This window comes from Oncorhynchus kisutch, linkage group LG17 (genome assembly GCF_002021735.2).
Source record: "Oncorhynchus kisutch isolate 150728-3 linkage group LG17, Okis_V2, whole genome shotgun sequence".
NCBI classification, from domain to species: Eukaryota; Metazoa; Chordata; class Actinopteri; order Salmoniformes; family Salmonidae; genus Oncorhynchus; species Oncorhynchus kisutch.
In genome coordinates this window covers 30479228-30499531 of record NC_034190.2, presented here as the reverse complement: position 1 = coordinate 30499531, position 20304 = coordinate 30479228, and the positions used below count along the sequence as shown (strand labels likewise).

The 20304-nt window shown below is 42.9% G+C and overlaps 2 protein-coding genes across 2 annotated transcripts; both read right to left on the bottom strand.

The window, feature by feature from the left end:
• Positions 1 to 4138: 4138 nt before the first annotated feature.
• On the bottom strand, positions 4139 to 14125 carry LOC109906914 (mucin-2-like). Its single transcript, XM_031793538.1, has 7 exons — positions 6430 to 14125; positions 6125 to 6291; positions 5659 to 5798; positions 5375 to 5436; positions 5020 to 5120; positions 4678 to 4853; positions 4139 to 4550 (listed from the first exon to the last, which is right to left on the bottom strand). Exons 1-7 carry the CDS (start codon positions 13899 to 13901, stop codon positions 4455 to 4457), a joined length of 8214 nt encoding a protein of 2737 aa, XP_031649398.1. The 5' UTR covers positions 13902 to 14125; the 3' UTR covers positions 4139 to 4454.
• On the bottom strand, positions 13948 to 20302 carry LOC116354342 (mucin-2-like). Its single transcript, XM_031793208.1, has 2 exons — positions 14167 to 20302; positions 13948 to 14005 (listed from the first exon to the last, which is right to left on the bottom strand). Exons 1-2 carry the CDS (start codon positions 20076 to 20078, stop codon positions 13948 to 13950), a joined length of 5970 nt encoding a protein of 1989 aa, XP_031649068.1. The 5' UTR covers positions 20079 to 20302.
• Between the last annotated feature and the right edge of the window lie 2 nt (positions 20303 to 20304).

The window sequence follows — 20304 nt, the reverse complement described above, 5'->3', positions numbered from 1 at the left end:
AAGAAAGATGCCCAGGGTCCCTGCTCATCTGCGTGATCGTGCCTTAGGCATGCTGCAAGGATGCATGAGGACTGCAGAATGTGGCCAAGGCAATAAATTGCAATGTCCGTACTGTGGCCAACCCAGATACTGGCTGTTACTTTTGATTTTGAATCCCCCTGTATTCAGGGACACATTATTCCATTTCAGTTACATGTCTGTATAACATGTTCAGTGTATGTCTCAGTTGTTGAATCTTGTTAAGTTCATACAAATATTTACACATGTTAAGTTTGCTGAAAATAAACGCAGTTGACAATGAGAGGACATTTCTTTTTTTGCTGAGTTTAGTATTCTGTACGCTCAGTTGCTCTTGTTCTGTGGAACGTATTTGGTCATATTTATTTTAAAATGTAGGATAGAAAAGCCATACTGTTTTATTCAGAATTGAAATGTGCAAGTGTTTATCTTTTGATGCAAAAAAATAAATAAACAAAACATTCACATATTCACATCATCCAATCACTATCTGATCAACTTTTGTCAGATATACACTTGGTTAAAATATGTCTAGCTTGCCTCCACCCAGTACCCTGCCCTGAACTTAGTCACTGTCACTAGCCGGCTACCACCCGGTTACTCAACCCTGCACCTTAGAGGTTGTTGTCCTATGTACATTAACATAGACATGGAATCACTGGGCACTAATAATGTTTACATAATGTTTTACCAATTTCATACTGTATTCTAGTCAATGCCATCCTATTCAACTATTGCTGTATATACACTATTCTATCCTATGCATTCTGCAGATATACAAAATATTCTATCCACATATCTATAGTGTCTATACATCCCATCACATATATATATATTTATACTCCGGACTCCGACATTGCTCGTCCTAATATTTATATATTCTATTCTTTTACTTTTAGATCTGTGTGTATTGTTGTGAGTTGTTAGATATTACTGGAGTTAGGAACCCAAGCATTTTGCTACACCCACAATAACATCTGCTAAATATGTGTATGTGACAAATAAAATGATCTCCCATCCATCCACTGTGTCTGCATTGAGAACAGATTTCCCAGTCCCTCCCTTAATGCAAATTATTTGACAGATACTTCAAAAATAATATTTATTTATTTTAGGACATATATTGATGTCATAAGTTAATAGTACCACATGTCATGAGCTGTCACTCCTTACTCCAGCTCCCCCTCTCCAATGCTCCAGTGCTCGAAGTCACCGGTCTACTAACCACCGGTCTTGGCACCATCCTTACACGCACCTGCTCCGCATCATTATGCACACCTGCTCATTATGCACACCTGCTCTCCATCATTATGCACACCTGCTCCCCATCATTATGCACACCTGGACCTCATCATCACCTTGAATACTCTCTCTTTATTTTGCCCTCAGTCATTAGGCAATATTGGTTTTGTCTCGTTCAGTGCGCTTCTCCTGTCTTGTTTATCTGTCTTTTATTATTATTAAACTCACCTTCTGCATCCTGACTCCCAGCGAATACATCTTGTCCACATTTTGTTTGTATTATCAGACATGCAACCAATAACATTTACTTGTAGACGTGCGTGTCTGAATTGTGACCAGATTTCCTGGCCTGTCCTTGTCTGTAAATTATTTGACACATCAGCTTTCAAAATATATATATTTTTTATTTTATTTTTTATATCAAGACATATTGATGCCATCAGTCAATTGTGCTACCTGTCAATGATTTTAGAGGATGGTATAGTGACGATTTAAACACTTTTGAGATATCCAGGCACAATGTGTGCCTGATATATCTCCAGAGGTGGTAAGACAGAGCTAATCACAATCAGATAACTATGTATTTTTTCCCTGCCTCTGCGGGTGGAGTCCTGTAAACTTCCCCCCCGGTTCATCGGCCCGTTCCCCTTCTAGAGTTATTGGACCCACTGCTATTCATCTTTTGTTACCACGTACCCTCCGTATTCACCCCACTTTCCATGTATCTAGGATTAAGCCCGTGTCTCACAGCCCTTTGCCTTCTGTTTCCAGGCCCTCTTCCCCGTGTCATTGATGGTCATCCGGCATACACAGTGAGACACCTCCCTGAGTGTTCGACCACGGGGCAGGGGTTTCCAGTACCAGGTGGACTGGGAGGGTTACGGCCTGGAGGAGAGGTGCTGGGTCCCCGCTAGAGACATCCTGGACCCAGCCCTCATTGCCGATCAACCGGTTATGTGCCCAGGTACTGTCACACCCTGATCTGTTTTACCTGTTTTACCTTTACCTTTGATTTACCTTTGATTGTTTCCACCCCCCTCCAAGTGTCGCCCATTATCCCCTGTGTATTTATACCTGTGTTTTCTGTCTGTGCCAGTTTGTCTGTTCAAGTCTACCAGCGCTTTGTCTCAGCTCCTGCTTTTCCCCAGTCTCTTTTTCTCGCCCTCTTGGTTTTGGCCCTTGCCTGTCCTGTCTCTGAGCCCGCCTGTCCTGTCTCTGAGCCCGCCTGCCTGACCACTCTGCCTTAGCCTGCCTGCCGTCCTGTACTTTTGCCCAACCACTGCATTACCGGCCTCTGCCTGACCTGAGCCTGCCTGCCGTCCTGTAACTTTCCCTCTCTTCTCTGGACTATTTACCCCTGCCTTGACCTGTCTATTTGTCTGCCCGTTTTGGTTTATTCAACTATTGGTTATCTGACGTGGTCTGCATCTGTGTCTTAACTTCATATCTGATAAGGGCAACTTTAGAGATCCCTGTTTTTTTTACAGTCAAAAGACTAGTGTCAAAATTGACTGCCAAGTCTAATTAGGATCATTTTTGTCTAATTCTGCGTTCGTAACTGGAAGTCAGAATTGTGTATGTATATATAAATAATTACACAGTACCAGCCAAGTTTGGACACACCTACACATTCAAGGGTTTTTCTTTCTTTTTTAAAACTATTTTCTACATTGTAGAATAGTAGTGAAGACATCAAAACTCTATTTTGATTTGTTAAAAGTAGCCACCCTTTGCATTGATCACAGCTTTGCATACTTAGATGAATTATACTTGTGAGTAAACATTTCATAAATTTAGGTTGCATAAAGGGACATATAAAGAAATCTCTATCATTCTCTGTTTACCACATACGATTGGGAAAAATACATTTGAAAGGCCCTCCAACTGGTAATTACGAGTGGGAAACATCCTCTAATACTTCTGACTTCTATACTTTTGCCCAACCTCTGGATTACCGGCCTACTATGTCACCTACTTAGGAAATTACCCTGCAACTATTAAACATTTTAAAAAGCTAATATGGTTTTGAACGCTATAGGGTTACAAGCCTGATAGCTGTACTTTTATGGTTGACACAGCTTGTTGGCCCTTATCCAATCGGGTGTTTCTCAACGAGTTCAGGTGAATGCATCCAACAGGTATTTACAACTTCACAATTAGTTTCCACCTCCCACTTGGAGTTCAAGGAAGATAGACGAGTTTCCCACTAGTAATTACCAGTTAGAGGGCCATTCAAATAGATATTTGTTACCCAGAAATGATTTGATATTGAGAATGTCTGCACTGGGCCTTTTTAATGAAATAAAGTACTTCTTAATGGCAAGACAAGGTCTCAATTTCACTATCATGTATGTTTGTAAACAGTCTTTCAACATCACTTGCAATTGCTGAATTGTATTTGGTTCCCTGTAAGCTGTCTATGGACAAGGAGACCGTTATACATGCATTGGTTTTGTTTACCTGGCCATCATCACCAACTGCTAATTCAGCATTTTTGATAACCTGAACTCTGCTTTCACTTGTGTCGCTTCCACCTTATTTTTTTCTACTTCTATGGTGTAATTCTTCAAAAACTCTGAAGATATCTAAATTGCCGCTAAATTGTTGGTCAACAATTTACTATAGGAGCGTATACAGATAAGGCCTTCATAACACCTTTATGAAGCCAATCATGAGACCTTTGTGAATTTTGAAGGATTATTCATAACAACCGTAATCCATTTATTCAACATCATTCATGAGGCGATTTCAAATTAAAACTCTTAAAGGTGTTATGAATACCTTACCCACGTAGAGCAAAGTGTTAACAATTGTTGCGTTATAGAATGTTTAAATAATTCTAAGAGGATTTCTGCAGACATTATTTCTCCAGTTAATGTTGATTTGAAAAGCTTTTATTACATGTGTTAAATTGTATGATAAAGAAACAAGTGCTGTATTGCAGACTTTCAAATATAGTGAGTTAATAGCTTAAATCAGCAGGGGAAATGACAAAAATAATATTTCTGTGTATATAAATGATTAAATTACATAAATGCATAATATACCAGCTCAGCTGTAGCTTTGACTAAAATGAGAAATACTGTTCTCTCTTCTCAAAAGTAATGGTGTATGGATTACATGAAAAATATATTATTTGTTGTGATGATGAGCAGATATAGATGATTGGCTGTTATGTTGATAGTCTTGTCACCTCAGAAGATGCCGTTTCTTGTGGTGTACTGTACGTTGTAAGCTCTGTGTCGTTGCCAGCGTCTCCTTAAAGCTGCACAGCCGCCACATAGCATGCACTGCAAAACAAGGATGGAGAAGTATCAATCACATGTAAAATCAAATCATTGCAGAGATTTATTAAATACTCTGTAAAATATGTAAATAGTATACACAGTACACAAGTGAACACAAGCCTACACGTACACATAGCAGGATCCACAGGGGTACCAGAATGATAGCGATGCCACAGGGGATGATAATGGCCAGAGCCCAGCCAGGAAAACCTCTGTCACTTATACTGAAAGGAGTGGTCAGCAAAGGGGTAGTAGGTGGTGAGGTGGTGGTAGTTGTTGTTGGTGCAACAGTGGTTGTTAGGAGACCTAGAATACAAAGTGAACAATATTTAGAGGGTATTATAAACTTGTGATATATGAAATTGTTTTCACATTTGAGTGTTACACACAAGTTGTTACATGCAGTTTGATGACTCACTGGCATCAAAAAAGCATAGCAATCATGACAACAATGACAACAAAATCAGCGTACCTGAGACTTTTAAAACATCCCCTAGAAAGGCACTAGGGAGGTTGACGTCTTTCTCTTTGTATACATACGTCACGTTTGCCCTGATTTGATTGCCAACAACACTGTAAAGATACAAATGGTTTCCTGTGAGAGTTGAACTGTGGAATGTGTGAACAAGACCTATTCATGGAAATAATCATTATATCAGATCATATAAATCATATGTAGTACTGATCCACAACTGGAACATATACAACACATGCTCCCTCCATCCTGTTTAGCCGTATAGACAGCAGCTGTATGAAATCAGCAGACATTCTAAAGAGTGCAGTTAAGAAAACTGGGTTGTTTTGAGAGGGCTTGAAGTTGTACTCACCTAAATTTGGCTTTGGGAAAGTCAAATTGTTTGCCGTTTGGTTCACTGAGAATATCATGCAGCTAAAAGGAGACATAAAATTAAGTTATGAATTATTAAGATGATCTGACAAGACCATGGATGGTTATGGATTTCATGTCCATGTTTTTAGATGTATTATGGCCAAATAATATGGCCAATTAATATGGCCAATATGGCGCTTAAACATTCCTGTTGAATTCTGTTGATCAACTTTACAGTACAATATCCTAGATTGAGTAATCTAGTACGAAAAAGTATCTTACTAGGCTGTTAATTGAATCCTGTATCTGGCTGTAGGTATCATCGGTGAAAGTGACTCTAGCACTTTGAAGCAGTCTCTCCTCCATGGATACATTGGTTATTTTGAAACCAAGATCAACAGCAAATGAAGTATCTGAAAGTTCTGTGAGCACAAAAAAAACATCACTATATTTATTTTATTTAACCTTTAGTTAACTAGGCAAATCAATTAAGAACAAATTCTCATTTACAATTTACTATAGCAGCAGACAAAATGACCTGTTAGAATTGATGAGTTTCAACAAAGCTGATTCTGTGTGGAAAAGCCACATTTAAGAAGTATTTAGAAAGTGGTAGCAGTTAATTGTTTACTTGTTAATAAACAATTATTCTAAGCAGACTTAATTGTCTTGAATTTTAGGAGGAAATGTGTTTTTCAAAGTTTTTAAAATCATACTTCATGATATAAGCCGAATTTGTTCAACTCACTGATATAAGTTGCATTCTGGAGGGTGGCTTGAGTGTTTCTTTGAATTTTGAAGGTCCTGAATTGTGTAGACAGTTTCTTGTCGACGGCACCAAGGACGACATCCTTACTGGGGACTGCTGTGTTGAGCTGGAACTCTAGTCTTACAAAAACCACCACTGTGCCAAATCTGAGAGAAAATGATAATACATTTGGACATTTTGTATGTTTTTCTGAAAGCATTTGTGGTTAATGGCAGAGATACATTGTTCTTTGTTGCAAGGCTTCCTTGATTCACAATAAATATATATTAAATGATTTTGCTTACCTAGTTGATGCCACTGAAGCCGTAGAAGTTGAGGTAAATGTTGCCGTTGTGGTTGTCGAGGTAGGAAGTGCAATTGTGGTTGTACTTGTAGGAGCTGCTGTTCTAGTTGTAGTAGGCGCTGCAGTTGTGGTGGTTGAAGGACCTGCATTTGTAGTTGTAGTAGAAGTTGCAGTGGCGGTTGTCATTAATATGGTTTTAGGACCTGCAGTTTTGATTGGTGTTGTAGGAGCTACAGTTGTGATTTCTGTATTAGCTTCAGTTGTGGTTGTCGTAGGAGGTAAAATGGAAGTAGGACCTGCAGTTGAGATTGACATTGTAGGAGCTACAGTTGTTGAGGTTGTCGTAGGAGCTACAGTTGTGGTTGTCGAAAGAGGTAAAATGTTAGTAGGACCTGCAGTTGTGATTGACATAGTAGGTGCTGCTGTTTTATTTGTGGAAGCAGCTAAAATTGTTGTTATAGGAGCTGCTGCAGTTGTGGTCGTGGGAGCAACAGTTGTTGAAGTAGAAGCTGCAATTGTGGGGGTCATAAGAGCTGCAGTTGTGATGGTCTTAGGAGTCAAAATGGTAGTAGGACCTGCAGTTGTGATTGATGTAGTAGGTGCTGCACCTGTGGTTGTGGAAGCATCTGCAGTTGTTGTTGTAGGTGATGCTACAGTTGTAGGTGAAGTTGCAATTGTGGGGGGCATAGGAGCCACACTTGTGATGTCTGTAGGAGCTTCAGTTGTGGTTGTCGTTGGAGTTAAATTGGTAGTAGGACCTGCAGTTGAGATTGACATTATAGGAGCTACAGTTGTTGTAGTGGATGTTGTTGTGGTTGCCATAGGTGATACAGTTGTGGTTGTCGAAGGAGGCAAAATGGTAGTAGGACCTGCTGTTGTGAATGACGTAGTGGGTGCTGAAGTTGTAGAGGTAGTAGGAGCAAGAGCTGTTGTTGTAGGAGCTGCAGTTGTGATTGGCATTGAAGGAGCTACAGTTGAGGAATTAGCTGCAGTTGTCGTTAGGAATGTTGTTGCTGATGTCGTTGGTGCTACAGTTGTGGTTGCTGTAGGGGATGCAGTAGTAATTGTAGAAGCAGCTACAGTTGTTGTCGTAGGGGCTACAGTTGTTGAAGAAGAAGCTGCAATTGTGGGGTTCAAAGGAGCAACAGTAGTAACGTCTGAAGGAGCCTCAGTTGTGCTTGTCGTTAGAGTTAAAATGTTAGTAGGACCTGCAGTTGTGATTGACATAGTAGGTGCTGCTGTTGTGTTCATGGAAGCAGCTACAGTTGTTGTTATAGGAGCTGTTGTAGTGGTTGTGAGAGCTACAGTTGTTGAAGTAGAAGCTGCAATTGTGGAGGTCATAAGAGCTACAGTTGTGATGTCTGTATGAGCTTCAGTTGTGGTTGTCGTTGGAATTAAATTGGTAGTAGGACCTGCAGTTGAGATTGACATTGTAGGTGCTACAGAAGTTGTAGTGGATGTTGTTGTGGTTGTCGTAGGTGATACAGTTGTGGTTGTCGACGGAGGTAAAATGGTAGTAGGACCTGCAGTTGTGAATAAAGTAATGGGTGCTGAAGTTGTAGAGGTTGTAGGAGCAAGAGTTGTTGTTGTAGGAGCTGCAGTTGGGATTGGCATTGAAGGAGCTAAAGTTGAGGAATTAGCTGCAGTTGTCGTTGGGACTGTTGTTCCTAATGTTATTGGTGCTACAGTTGTTGTAGAATGAGCTTCTGTTGTGGTTGCAGTAGGGGATGCAGTAGTAAATGTAGAAGCAGCTACAGTTGTTGTTGTAGGAGCTTCTGCAGTTGTAGTGATCGTGGAAGCTACAGTTGTTGAAGAAGAAGCTGCGATTGTGGGGTTCAAAGGAGCAACAGTAGTGACGTCTGAAGGAGCCTCAGTTGTGCTTGTCGTAGGAGTTAAAATGTTAGTAGGACCTGCAGTTGTGATTGACGTAGTAGGAGCTGCTGTTGTGTTTATGGAAGCATCTACAGTTGTTGTTATAGGAGCTGCTGCAGTTGTGGTCGTGGGAGCAACAGTTGTTAAAGTAGAAGTTGCAATTGTGGGGGGCATAAGAGCTACAGTTGTGATTTCTGTAGGAGCTTCAGTTGTGATTGTCTTAGGAGTCAAAATGGTAGTAGGACTTGCAGTTGTGATTGATGTAGTAGCTGCTGCACCTGTGGTTGTGGAAGCATCTGCAGTTGTTGTTGTAGGTGATGCTACAGTTGAAGTTGCAATTGTGGGGTGCATAGGAGCTACAGTTGTGATGTCTGTTGGAGCTTCAGTTGAGGTTGTCGTTGGAGTTAAATTGGTAGTAGGACCTGCAGTTGAGATTGACGTAGTAGGTGCTGCTGTTGTGTTTATGGAAGCATCTACAGTTGTTGTTATAGGGCCTGCTGCACTTGTGGTCGTGGGAGCAACAGTTGTTGAAGTAGAAGTTGCAATTGTGGGGTGCATAGGAGCTACAGTTGTGATGTCTGTTGGAGCTTCAGTTGAGGTTGTCGTTGGAGTTAAATTGGCAGTAGGACCTGCAGCTGAGATTGACATTGTAGGAGCAACAGTTGTTGTAGTGGATGTTGTTGTGGTTGTTGAAGGAGGTAAAATGGTAGTAGGACCTACAGTTGTGAATAAAGTAGTTGGTGCTGAAGTTGTAGAGGTCGTAGGAGCAAGAGTTGTTGTTGTAGGAGCTGCAGTTGGGATTGGAATTGAAGGAGCTAAAGTTGAGGAATTAGCTGCAGTTGTCGTTGGGACTGTTGTTCCTAAAGTCATTGGTGCTACAGTTGTTGTAGAAGGAGCTTCTGTTGTGGTTGCAGTAGGGGATGCAGTAGTAAATGTAGAAGCAGCTGCAGTTGTTGTTGTAGGAGCTTCTGCAGTTGTAGTGATCGTGGGAGCTACAGTTGTTGAAGAAGAAGCTGCAATTGTGGGGTTCAAAGGAGCAACAGTAGTGACGTCTGAAGGAGCCTCAGTTGTGCTTGTCGTTGGAGTTAAAATGTTAGTAGGCCCTGCAGTTGTGATTGACGTAGTAGGTGCTGCTGTTGTGTTTATGGAAGCATCTACAGTTGTTGTTATAGGAGCTGCTGCAGTTGTGGTCGTGGGAGCAACAGTTGTTGAAGTAGAAGCTGCAATTGTGGGGGTCATAAGAGCTACAGTTGTGATTTCTGTAGGAGCTTCAGTTGTGATTGTCTTAGGAGTCAAAATGGTGGTAGGACCTGCAGTTGGGATTGATGTAGTAGGTGCTGCACTTGTGGTTGTGGAAGCATCTGTAGTTGTTGTTGTAGGTGATTCAACAGTTGTAGTTGAAGTTGCAATTGTGGGGGGCATAGGAGCTACAGTTATGATGTCTGTAGGAGCTTCAGTTGTGGTTGTCGTTGGAGTTAAATTGGTAGTAGGACCTGCAGTTGAGATTGACATTGTAGGAGCTACAGTTGTTGTAGTGGATGTTGTTGTGGTTGTCGATTGAGGTAAAATTATAGTAGGACCTGCAGTTGTGATTGATGTAGTAGGTGCTGCACCTGTGGTTGTGGAAGCATCTGCAGTTGTTGTTGTAGGTGATGCTACAGTTGAAGTTGCAATTGTGGGGGGCATAAGAGCTACAGTTGTGATTTCTGTAGGAGCTTCAGTTGTGATTGTCTTAGGAGTCAAAATGGTAGTAGGACCTGCAGTTGTGATTGATGTGGTAGGTGCTGCACCTGTGGTTGTAGAAGCATCTGCAGTTGTTGTTGTAGGTGATGCTACATTTGAAGTTGCAATTGTGGGGGGCAGAGGAGCTACAGTTGTGATGTCTGTAAGAGCTTCAGTTGTTGTTGTCGTTGGAGTTAAATTGGCAGTAGGACCTGCAGTTGAGATTGACATTGTACGAGCTACAGTTGTTGTAGTGGATGTTGTTGTGGTTGTCGATTGAGGTAAAATGATAGTAGGACCTGCAGTTGGGATTGATGTAGTAGGTGCTGCACTTGTGGTTGTGGAAGCATCTGTAGTTGTTGTTGCAGGTGATGCTACAGTTGTAATTGAAGTTGCAATTGTGGGGGGCATAGGAGCTACAGTTATGATGTCTGTAGGAGCTTCAGTTGTGGTTGTCGTTGGAGTTAAATTGGTAGTAGGACCTGCAGTTGAGATTGACATTGTAGGAGCTACAGTTGTTGTAGTGGATGTTGTTGTGGTTGTCGATTGAGGTAAAATGATAGTAGGACCTGCAGTTGTGATTGATGTAGTAGGTGCTGCACCTGTGGTTGTGGAAGCATCTGCAATTGTTGTTGTAGGTGATGCTACAGTTGAAGTTGCAATTGTGGGGGGCATAAGAGCTACAGTTGTGATTTCTGTAGGAGCTTCAGTTGTGATTGTCTTAGGAGTCAAAATGGTAGTAGGACTTGCAGTTGTGATTGATGTAGTAGCTGCTGCACCTGTGGTTGTGGAAGCATCTGCAGTTGTTGTTGTAGGTGATGCTACAGTTGAAGTTGCAATTGTGGGGTGCATAGGAGCTACAGTTGTGATGTCTGTTGGAGCTTCAGTTGAGGTTGTCGTTGGAGTTAAATTGGTAGTAGGACCTGCAGTTGAGATTGACGTAGTAGGTGCTGCTGTTGTGTTTATGGAAGCATCTACAGTTGTTGTTATAGGGCCTGCTGCACTTGTGGTCGTGGGAGCAACAGTTGTTGAAGTAGAAGTTGCAATTGTGGGGTGCATAGGAGCTACAGTTGTGATGTCTGTTGGAGCTTCAGTTGAGGTTGTCGTTGGAGTTAAATTGGCAGTAGGACCTGCAGCTGAGATTGACATTGTAGGAGCAACAGTTGTTGTAGTGGATGTTGTTGTGGTTGTTGAAGGAGGTAAAATGGTAGTAGGACCTACAGTTGTGAATAAAGTAGTTGGTGCTGAAGTTGTAGAGGTCGTAGGAGCAAGAGTTGTTGTTGTAGGAGCTGCAGTTGGGATTGGAATTGAAGGAGCTAAAGTTGAGGAATTAGCTGCAGTTGTCGTTGGGACTGTTGTTCCTAAAGTCATTGGTGCTACAGTTGTTGTAGAAGGAGCTTCTGTTGTGGTTGCAGTAGGGGATGCAGTAGTAAATGTAGAAGCAGCTGCAGTTGTTGTTGTAGGAGCTTCTGCAGTTGTAGTGATCGTGGGAGCTACAGTTGTTGAAGAAGAAGCTGCAATTGTGGGGTTCAAAGGAGCAACAGTAGTGACGTCTGAAGGAGCCTCAGTTGTGCTTGTCGTTGGAGTTAAAATGTTAGTAGGCCCTGCAGTTGTGATTGACGTAGTAGGTGCTGCTGTTGTGTTTATGGAAGCATCTACAGTTGTTGTTATAGGAGCTGCTGCAGTTGTGGTCGTGGGAGCAACAGTTGTTGAAGTAGAAGCTGCAATTGTGGGGGTCATAAGAGCTACAGTTGTGATTTCTGTAGGAGCTTCAGTTGTGATTGTCTTAGGAGTCAAAATGGTGGTAGGACCTGCAGTTGGGATTGATGTAGTAGGTGCTGCACTTGTGGTTGTGGAAGCATCTGTAGTTGTTGTTGTAGGTGATTCAACAGTTGTAGTTGAAGTTGCAATTGTGGGGGGCATAGGAGCTACAGTTATGATGTCTGTAGGAGCTTCAGTTGTGGTTGTCGTTGGAGTTAAATTGGTAGTAGGACCTGCAGTTGAGATTGACATTGTAGGAGCTACAGTTGTTGTAGTGGATGTTGTTGTGGTTGTCGATTGAGGTAAAATTATAGTAGGACCTGCAGTTGTGATTGATGTAGTAGGTGCTGCACCTGTGGTTGTGGAAGCATCTGCAGTTGTTGTTGTAGGTGATGCTACAGTTGAAGTTGCAATTGTGGGGGGCATAAGAGCTACAGTTGTGATTTCTGTAGGAGCTTCAGTTGTGATTGTCTTAGGAGTCAAAATGGTAGTAGGACCTGCAGTTGTGATTGATGTGGTAGGTGCTGCACCTGTGGTTGTAGAAGCATCTGCAGTTGTTGTTGTAGGTGATGCTACATTTGAAGTTGCAATTGTGGGGGGCAGAGGAGCTACAGTTGTGATGTCTGTAAGAGCTTCAGTTGTTGTTGTCGTTGGAGTTAAATTGGCAGTAGGACCTGCAGTTGAGATTGACATTGTACGAGCTACAGTTGTTGTAGTGGATGTTGTTGTGGTTGTCGATTGAGGTAAAATGATAGTAGGACCTGCAGTTGGGATTGATGTAGTAGGTGCTGCACTTGTGGTTGTGGAAGCATCTGTAGTTGTTGTTGCAGGTGATGCTACAGTTGTAATTGAAGTTGCAATTGTGGGGGGCATAGGAGCTACAGTTATGATGTCTGTAGGAGCTTCAGTTGTGGTTGTCGTTGGAGTTAAATTGGTAGTAGGACCTGCAGTTGAGATTGACATTGTAGGAGCTACAGTTGTTGTAGTGGATGTTGTTGTGGTTGTCGATTGAGGTAAAATGATAGTAGGACCTGCAGTTGTGATTGATGTAGTAGGTGCTGCACCTGTGGTTGTGGAAGCATCTGCAATTGTTGTTGTAGGTGATGCTACAGTTGAAGTTGCAATTGTGGGGGGCATAAGAGCTACAGTTGTGATTTCTGTAGGAGCTTCAGTTGTGATTGTCTTAGGAGTCAAAATGGTAGTAGGACCTGCAGTTGTGATTGATGTAGTAGGTTCTGCACCTGTGGTTGTGGAAGCATCTGCAGTTGTTGTTGTAGGTGATGCTACATTTGAAGTTGCAATTGTGGGAGGCAGAGGAGCTACAGTTGTGATGTCTGTAAGAGCTTCAGTTGTTGTTGTCGTTGGAGTTAAATTGGCAGTAGGACCTGCAGTTGAGATTGACATTGTAGGAGCTACAGTTGTTGTAGTGGATGTTGTTGTGGTTGTCGATTGAGGTAAAATGATAGTAGGACCTGCAGTTGGGATTGATGTAGTAGGTGCTGCACCTGTGGTTGTGGAAGCATCTGTAGTTGTTGTTGCAGGTGATGCTACAGTTGTAATTGAAGTTGCAATTGTGGGGGGCAGAGGAGCTACAGTTGTGATGTCTGTAAGAGCTTCAGTTGTTGTTGTCGTTGGAGTTAAATTGGCAGTAGGACCTGCAGTTGAGATTGACATTGTAGGAGCTACAGTTGTTGCAGTGGATGTTGTTGTGGTTGTCGATTGAGGTAAAATGATAGTAGGACCTGCAGTTGGGATTGATGTAGTAGGTGCTGCACTTGTGGTTGTGGAAGCATCTGTAGTTGTTGTTGCAGGTGATGCTACAGTTGTAATTGAAGTTGCAATTGTGGGGGGCATAGGAGCTACAGTTATGATGTCTGTAGGAGCTTCAGTTGTGGTTGTCGTTGGAGTTAAATTGGTAGTAGGACCTGCAGTTGAGATTGACATTGTAGGAGCTACAGTTGTTGTAGTGGATGTTGTTGTGGTTGTCGATTGAGGTAAAATTATAGTAGGACCTGCAGTTGTGATTGATGTAGTAGGTGCTGCACCTGTGGTTGTGGAAGCATCTGCAGTCGATGTTGTAGGTGATGCTACAGTTGAAGTTGCAATTGTGGGGGGCATAAGAGCTACAGTTGTGATTTCTGTAGGAGCTTCAGTTGTGATTGTCTTAGGAGTCAAAATGGTAGTAGGACCTGCAGTTGTGATTGATGTGGTAGGTGCTGCACCTGTGGTTGTAGAAGCATCTGCAGTTGTTGTTGTAGGTGATGCTACATTTGAAGTTGCAATTGTGGGGGGCAGAGGAGCTACAGTTGTGATGTCTGTAAGAGCTTCAGTTGTTGTTGTTGTTGGAGTTAAATTGGCAGTAGGACCTGCAGTTGAGATTGACATTGTAGGAGCTACAGTTGTTGTAGTGGATGTTGTTGTGGTTGTCGATTGAGGTAAAATGATAGTAGGACCTGCAGTTGGGATTGATGTAGTAGGTGCTGCACCTGTGGTTGTGGAAGCATCTGCAGTTGTTGTTGTAGGTGATGCTACAGTTGTAATTGAAGTTGCAATTGTGGGGGGCATGAGAGCTACAGTTGTGATTTCTGTAGGAGCTTCAGTTGTGATTGTCTTAGGAGTCAAAATGGTAGTAGGACCTGCAGTTGGGATTGATGTGGTAGGTGCTGCACCTGTGGTTGTGGAAGCATCTGCAGTTGTTGTTGTAGGTGATGCTACAGTTGAAGTTGCAATTGTGGGGTGCATAGGAGCTACAGTTGTGATGTCTGTTGGAGCTTCAGTTGAGGTTGTCGTTGGAGTTAAATTGGCAGTAGGACCTGCAGCTGAGATTGACATTGTAGGAGCAACAGTTGTTGTAGTGGATGTTGTTGTGGTTGTTGAAGGAGGTAAAATGGTAGTAGGACCTACAGTTGTGAATAAAGTAGTTGGTGCTGAAGTTGTAGAGGTCGTAGGAGCAAGAGTTGTTGTTGTAGGAGCTGCAGTTGGGCTTGGAATTGAAGGAGCTAAAGTTGAGGAATTAGCTGCAGTTGTCGTTGGGACTGTTGTTCCTAAAGTCATTGGTGCTACAGTTGTTGTAGAAGGAGCTTCTGTTGTGGTTGCAGTAGGGGATGCAGTAGTAAATGTAGAAGCAGCTGCAGTTGTTGTTGTAGGAGCTTCTGCAGTTGTAGTGATCGTGGGAGCTACAGTTGTTGAAGAAGAAGCTGCAATTGTGGGGTTCAAAGGAGCAACAGTAGTGACGTCTGAAGGAGCCTCAGTTGTGCTTGTCGTTGGAGTTAAAATGTTAGTAGGACCTGCAGTTGTGATTGACGTAGTATGTGCTGCTGTTGTGTTTATGGAAGCATCTACAGTTGTTGTTATAGGAGCTGCTGCAGTTGTGGTCGTGGGAGCAACAGTTGTTGAAGTAGAAGCTGCAATTGTGGGGGTCATAAGAGCTACAGTTGTGATTTCTGTAGGAGCTTCAGTTGTGATTGTCTTAGGAGTCAAAATGGTGGTAGGACCTGCAGTTGGGATTGATGTAGTAGGTGCTGCACTTGTGGTTGTGGAAGCATCTGTAGTTGTTGTTGTAGGTGATTCAACAGTTGTAGTTGAAGTTGCAATTGTGGGGGGCAGAGGAGCTACAGTTGTGATGTCTGTAAGAGCTTCAGTTGTGATTGTCTTAGGAGTCAAAATGGTAGTAGGACCTGCAGTTGGGATTGATGTAGTAGGTGCTGCACCTGTGGTTGTGGAAGCATCTGCAGTTGTTGTTGTAGGTGATGCTACAGTTGAAGTTGCAATTGTGGGGGGCATAGGAGCTACAGTTATGATGTCTGTAGGAGCTTCAGTTGTGGTTGTCGTTGGAGTTAAATTGGTAGTAGGACCTGCAGTTGAGATTGACATTGTAGGAGCTACAGTTGTTGTAGTGGATGTTGTTGTGGTTGTCGATTGAGGTAAAATGATAGTAGGACCTGCAGTTGTGATTGATGTAGTAGGTGCTGCACCTGTGGTTGTGGAAGCATCTGCAGTTGTTGTTGTAGGTGATGCTACAGTTGAAGTTGCAATTGTGGGGGGCATAAGAGCTACAGTTGTGATTTCTGTAGGAGCTTCAGTTGTGATTGTCTTAGGAGTCAAAATGATAGTAGGACCTGCAGTTGTGATTGATGTGGTAGGTGCTGCACCTGTGGTTGTAGAAGCATCTGCAGTTGTTGTTGTTGTAGGTGATGCTACATTTGAAGTTGCAATTGTGGGGGGCAGAGGAGCTACAGTTGTGATGTCTGTAAGAGCTTCAGTTGTTGTTGTCGTTGGAGTTAAATTGGCAGTAGGACCTGCAGTTGAGATTGACATTGTAGGAGCTACAGTTGTTGTAGTGGATGTTGTTGTGGTTGTCGATTGAGGTAAAATGATAGTAGGACCTGCAGTTGGGATTGATGTAGTAGGTGCTGCACCTGTGGTTGTGGAAGCATCTGCAGTTGTTGTTGTAGGTGATGCTACAGTTGTAATTGAAGTTGCAATTGTGGGGGGCATGAGAGCTACAGTTGTGATTTCTGTAGGAGCTTCAGTTGTGATTGTCTTAGGAGTCAAAATGGTAGTAGGACCTGCAGTTGGGATTGATGTAGTAGGTGCTGCACCTGTGGTTGTGGAAGCATCTGCAGTTGTTGTTGTAGGTGATGCTACAGTTGAAGTTGCAATTGTGGGAGGCATAGGAGCTACAGTTGTGATGTCTGTAAGAGTTTCAGTTGTGATTGTATTAGGAGTCAAAATGGTAGTAGGACCTGCAGTTGTGATTGATGTAGTAGGTGCTACACCTGTGGTTGTAGAAACATCTGCAGTTGTTGTTGTAGGTGATGCTACATTTGAAGTTGCAATTGTGGGGGGCAGAGGAGCTACAGTTGTGATGTCTGTAAGAGCTTCAGTTGTTGTTGTCGTTGGAGTTAAATTGGCAGTAGGACCTGCAGTTGAGATTGACATTGTAGGAGCTACAGTTGTTGCAGTGGATGTTGTTGTGGTTGTCGATTGAGGTAAAATGATAGTAGGACCTGCAGTTGGGATTGATGTAGTAGGTGCTGCACTTGTGGTTGTGGAAGCATCTGTAGTTGTTGTTGCAGGTGATGCTACAGTTGTAATTGAAGTTGCAATTGTGGGGGGCATGAGAGCTACAGTTGTGATTTCTGTAGGAGCTTCAGTTGTGATTGTCTTAGGAGTCAAAATGGTAGTAGGACCTGCAGTTGGGATTGATGTAGTAGGTGCTGCACCTGTGGTTGTGGAATCATCTGCAGTTGTTGTTGTAGGTGATGCTACAGTTGAAGTTGCAATTGTGGGAGGCATAGGAGCTACAGTTGTGATGTCTGTAAGAGTTTCAGTTGTGATTGTATTAGGAGTCAAAATGGTAGTAGGACCTGCAGTTGTGATTGATGTAGTAGGTGCTACACCTGTGGTTGTAGAAACATCTGCAGTTGTTGTTGTAGGTGATGCTACATTTGAAGTTGCAATTGTGGGGGGCAGAGGAGCTACAGTTGTGATGTCTGTAAGAGCTTCAGTTGTTGTTGTCGTTGGAGTTAAATTGGCAGTAGGACCTGCAGTTGAGATTGACATTGTAGGAGCTACAGTTGTTGCAGTGGATGTTGTTGTGGTTGTCGATTGAGGTAAAATGATAGTAGGACCTGCAGTTGGGATTGATGTAGTAGGTGCTGCACTTGTGGTTGTGGAAGCATCTGTAGTTGTTGTTGCAGGTGATGCTACAGTTGTAATTGAAGTTGCAATTGTGGGGGGCATAAGAGCTACAGTTGTGATTTCTGTAGGAGCTTCAGTTGTGATTGTCTTAGGAGTCAAAATGGTAGTAGGACCTGCAGTTGTGATTGATGTGGTAGGTGCTGCACCTGTGGTTGTGGAAGCATCTGCAGTTGTTGTTGTAGGTGATGCTACAGTTGAAGTTGCAATTGTGGGGTGCATAGGAGCTACAGTTGTGATGTCTGTTGGAGCATCAGTTGAGGTTGTCGTTGGAGTTAAATTGGCAGTAGGACCTGCAGCTGAGATTGACATTGTAGGAGCAACAGTTGTTGTAGTGGATGTTGTTGTGGTTGTTGAAGGAGGTAAAATGGTAGTAGGACCTACAGTTGTGAATAAAGTAGTTGGTGCTGAAGTTGTAGAGGTCGTAGGAGCAAGAGTTGTTGTTGTAGGAGCTGCAGTTGGGCTTGGAATTGAAGGAGCTAAAGTTGAGGAATTAGCTGCAGTTGTCGTTGGGACTGTTGTTCCTAAAGTCATTGGTGCTACAGTTGTTGTAGAAGGAGCTTCTGTTGTGGTTGCAGTAGGGGATGCAGTAGTAAATGTAGAAGCAGCTGCAGTTGTTGTTGTAGGAGCTTCTGCAGTTGTAGTGATCGTGGGAGCTACAATTGTTGAAGAAGAAGCTGCAATTGTGGGGTTCAAAGGAGCAACAGTAGTGACGTCTGAAGGAGCCTCAGTTGTGCTTGTCGTTGGAGTTAAAATGTTAGTAGGACCTGCAGTTGTGATTGACGTAGTAGGTGCTGCTGTTGTGTTTATGGAAGCATCTACAGTTGTTGTTATAGGAGCTGCTGCAGTTGTGGTCGTGGGAGCAACAGTTGTTGAAGTAGAAGCTGCAATTGTGGGGGTCATAAGAGCTACAGTTGTGATTTCTGTAGGAGCTTCAGTTGTGATTGTCTTAGGAGTCAAAATGGTAGTAGGACCTGCAGTTGTGATTGATGTGGTAGGTGCTGCACCTGTGGTTGTAGAAGCATCTGCAGTTGTTGTTGTAGGTGATGCTACATTTGAAGTTGCAATTGTGGGGGGCAGAGGAGCTACAGTTGTGATGTCTGTAAGAGCTTCAGTTGTTGTTGTCGTTGGAGTTAAATTGGCAGTAGGACCTGCAGTTGAGATTGACATTGTACGAGCTACAGTTGTTGTAGTGGATGTTGTTGTGGTTGTCGATTGAGGTAAAATGATAGTAGGACCTGCAGTTGGGATTGATGTAGTAGGTGCTGCACTTGTGGTTGTGGAAGCATCTGTAGTTGTTGTTGCAGGTGATGCTACAGTTGTAATTGAAGTTGCAATTGTGGGGGGCATAGGAGCTACAGTTATGATGTCTGTAGGAGCTTCAGTTGTGGTTGTCGTTGGAGTTAAATTGGTAGTAGGACCTGCAGTTGAGATTGACATTGTAGGAGCTACAGTTGTTGTAGTGGATGTTGTTGTGGTTGTCGATTGAGGTAAAATGATAGTAGGACCTGCAGTTGTGATTGATGTAGTAGGTGCTGCACCTGTGGTTGTTGAAGCATCTGCAATTGTTGTTGTAGGTGATGCTACAGTTGAAGTTGCAATTGTGGGGGGCATAAGAGCTACAGTTGTGATTTCTGTAGGAGCTTCAGTTGTGATTGTCTTAGGAGTCAAAATGGTAGTAGGACCTGCAGTTGTGATTGATGTAGTAGGTTCTGCACCTGTGGTTGTGGAAGCATCTGCAGTTGTTGTTGTAGGTGATGCTACATTTGAAGTTGCAATTGTGGGAGGCAGAGGAGCTACAGTTGTGATGTCTGTAAGAGCTTCAGTTGTTGTTGTCGTTGGAGTTAAATTGGCAGTAGGACCTGCAGTTGAGATTGACATTGTAGGAGCTACAGTTGTTGTAGTGGATGTTGTTGTGGTTGTCGATTGAGGTAAAATGATAGTAGGACCTGCAGTTGGGATTGATGTAGTAGGTGCTGCACCTGTGGTTGTGGAAGCATCTGTAGTTGTTGTTGCAGGTGATGCTACAGTTGTAATTGAAGTTGCAATTGTGGGGGGCAGAGGAGCTACAGTTGTGATGTCTGTAAGAGCTTCAGTTGTTGTTGTCGTTGGAGTTAAATTGGCAGTAGGACCTGCAGTTGAGATTGACATTGTAGGAGCTACAGTTGTTGCAGTGGATGTTGTTGTGGTTGTCGATTGAGGTAAAATGATAGTAGGACCTGCAGTTGGGATTGATGTAGTAGGTGCTGCACTTGTGGTTGTGGAAGCATCTGTAGTTGTTGTTGCAGGTGATGCTACAGTTGTAATTGAAGTTGCAATTGTGGGGGGCATAGGAGCTACAGTTATGATGTCTGTAGGAGCTTCAGTTGTGGTTGTCGTTGGAGTTAAATTGGTAGTAGGACCTGCAGTTGAGATTGACATTGTAGGAGCTACAGTTGTTGTAGTGGATGTTGTTGTGGTTGTCGATTGAGGTAAAATTATAGTAGGACCTGCAGTTGTGATTGATGTAGTAGGTGCTGCACCTGTGGTTGTGGAAGCATCTGCAGTCGATGTTGTAGGTGATGCTACAGTTGAAGTTGCAATTGTGGGGGACATAAGAGCTACAGTTGTGATTTCTGTAGGAGCTTCAGTTGTGATTGTCTTAGGAGTCAAAATGGTAGTAGGACCTGCAGTTGTGATTGATGTGGTAGGTGCTGCACCTGTGGTTGTAGAAGCATCTGCAGTTGTTGTTGTAGGTGATGCTACATTTGAAGTTGCAATTGTGGGGGGCAGAGGAGCTACAGTTGTGATGTCTGTAAGAGCTTCAGTTGTTGTTGTTGTT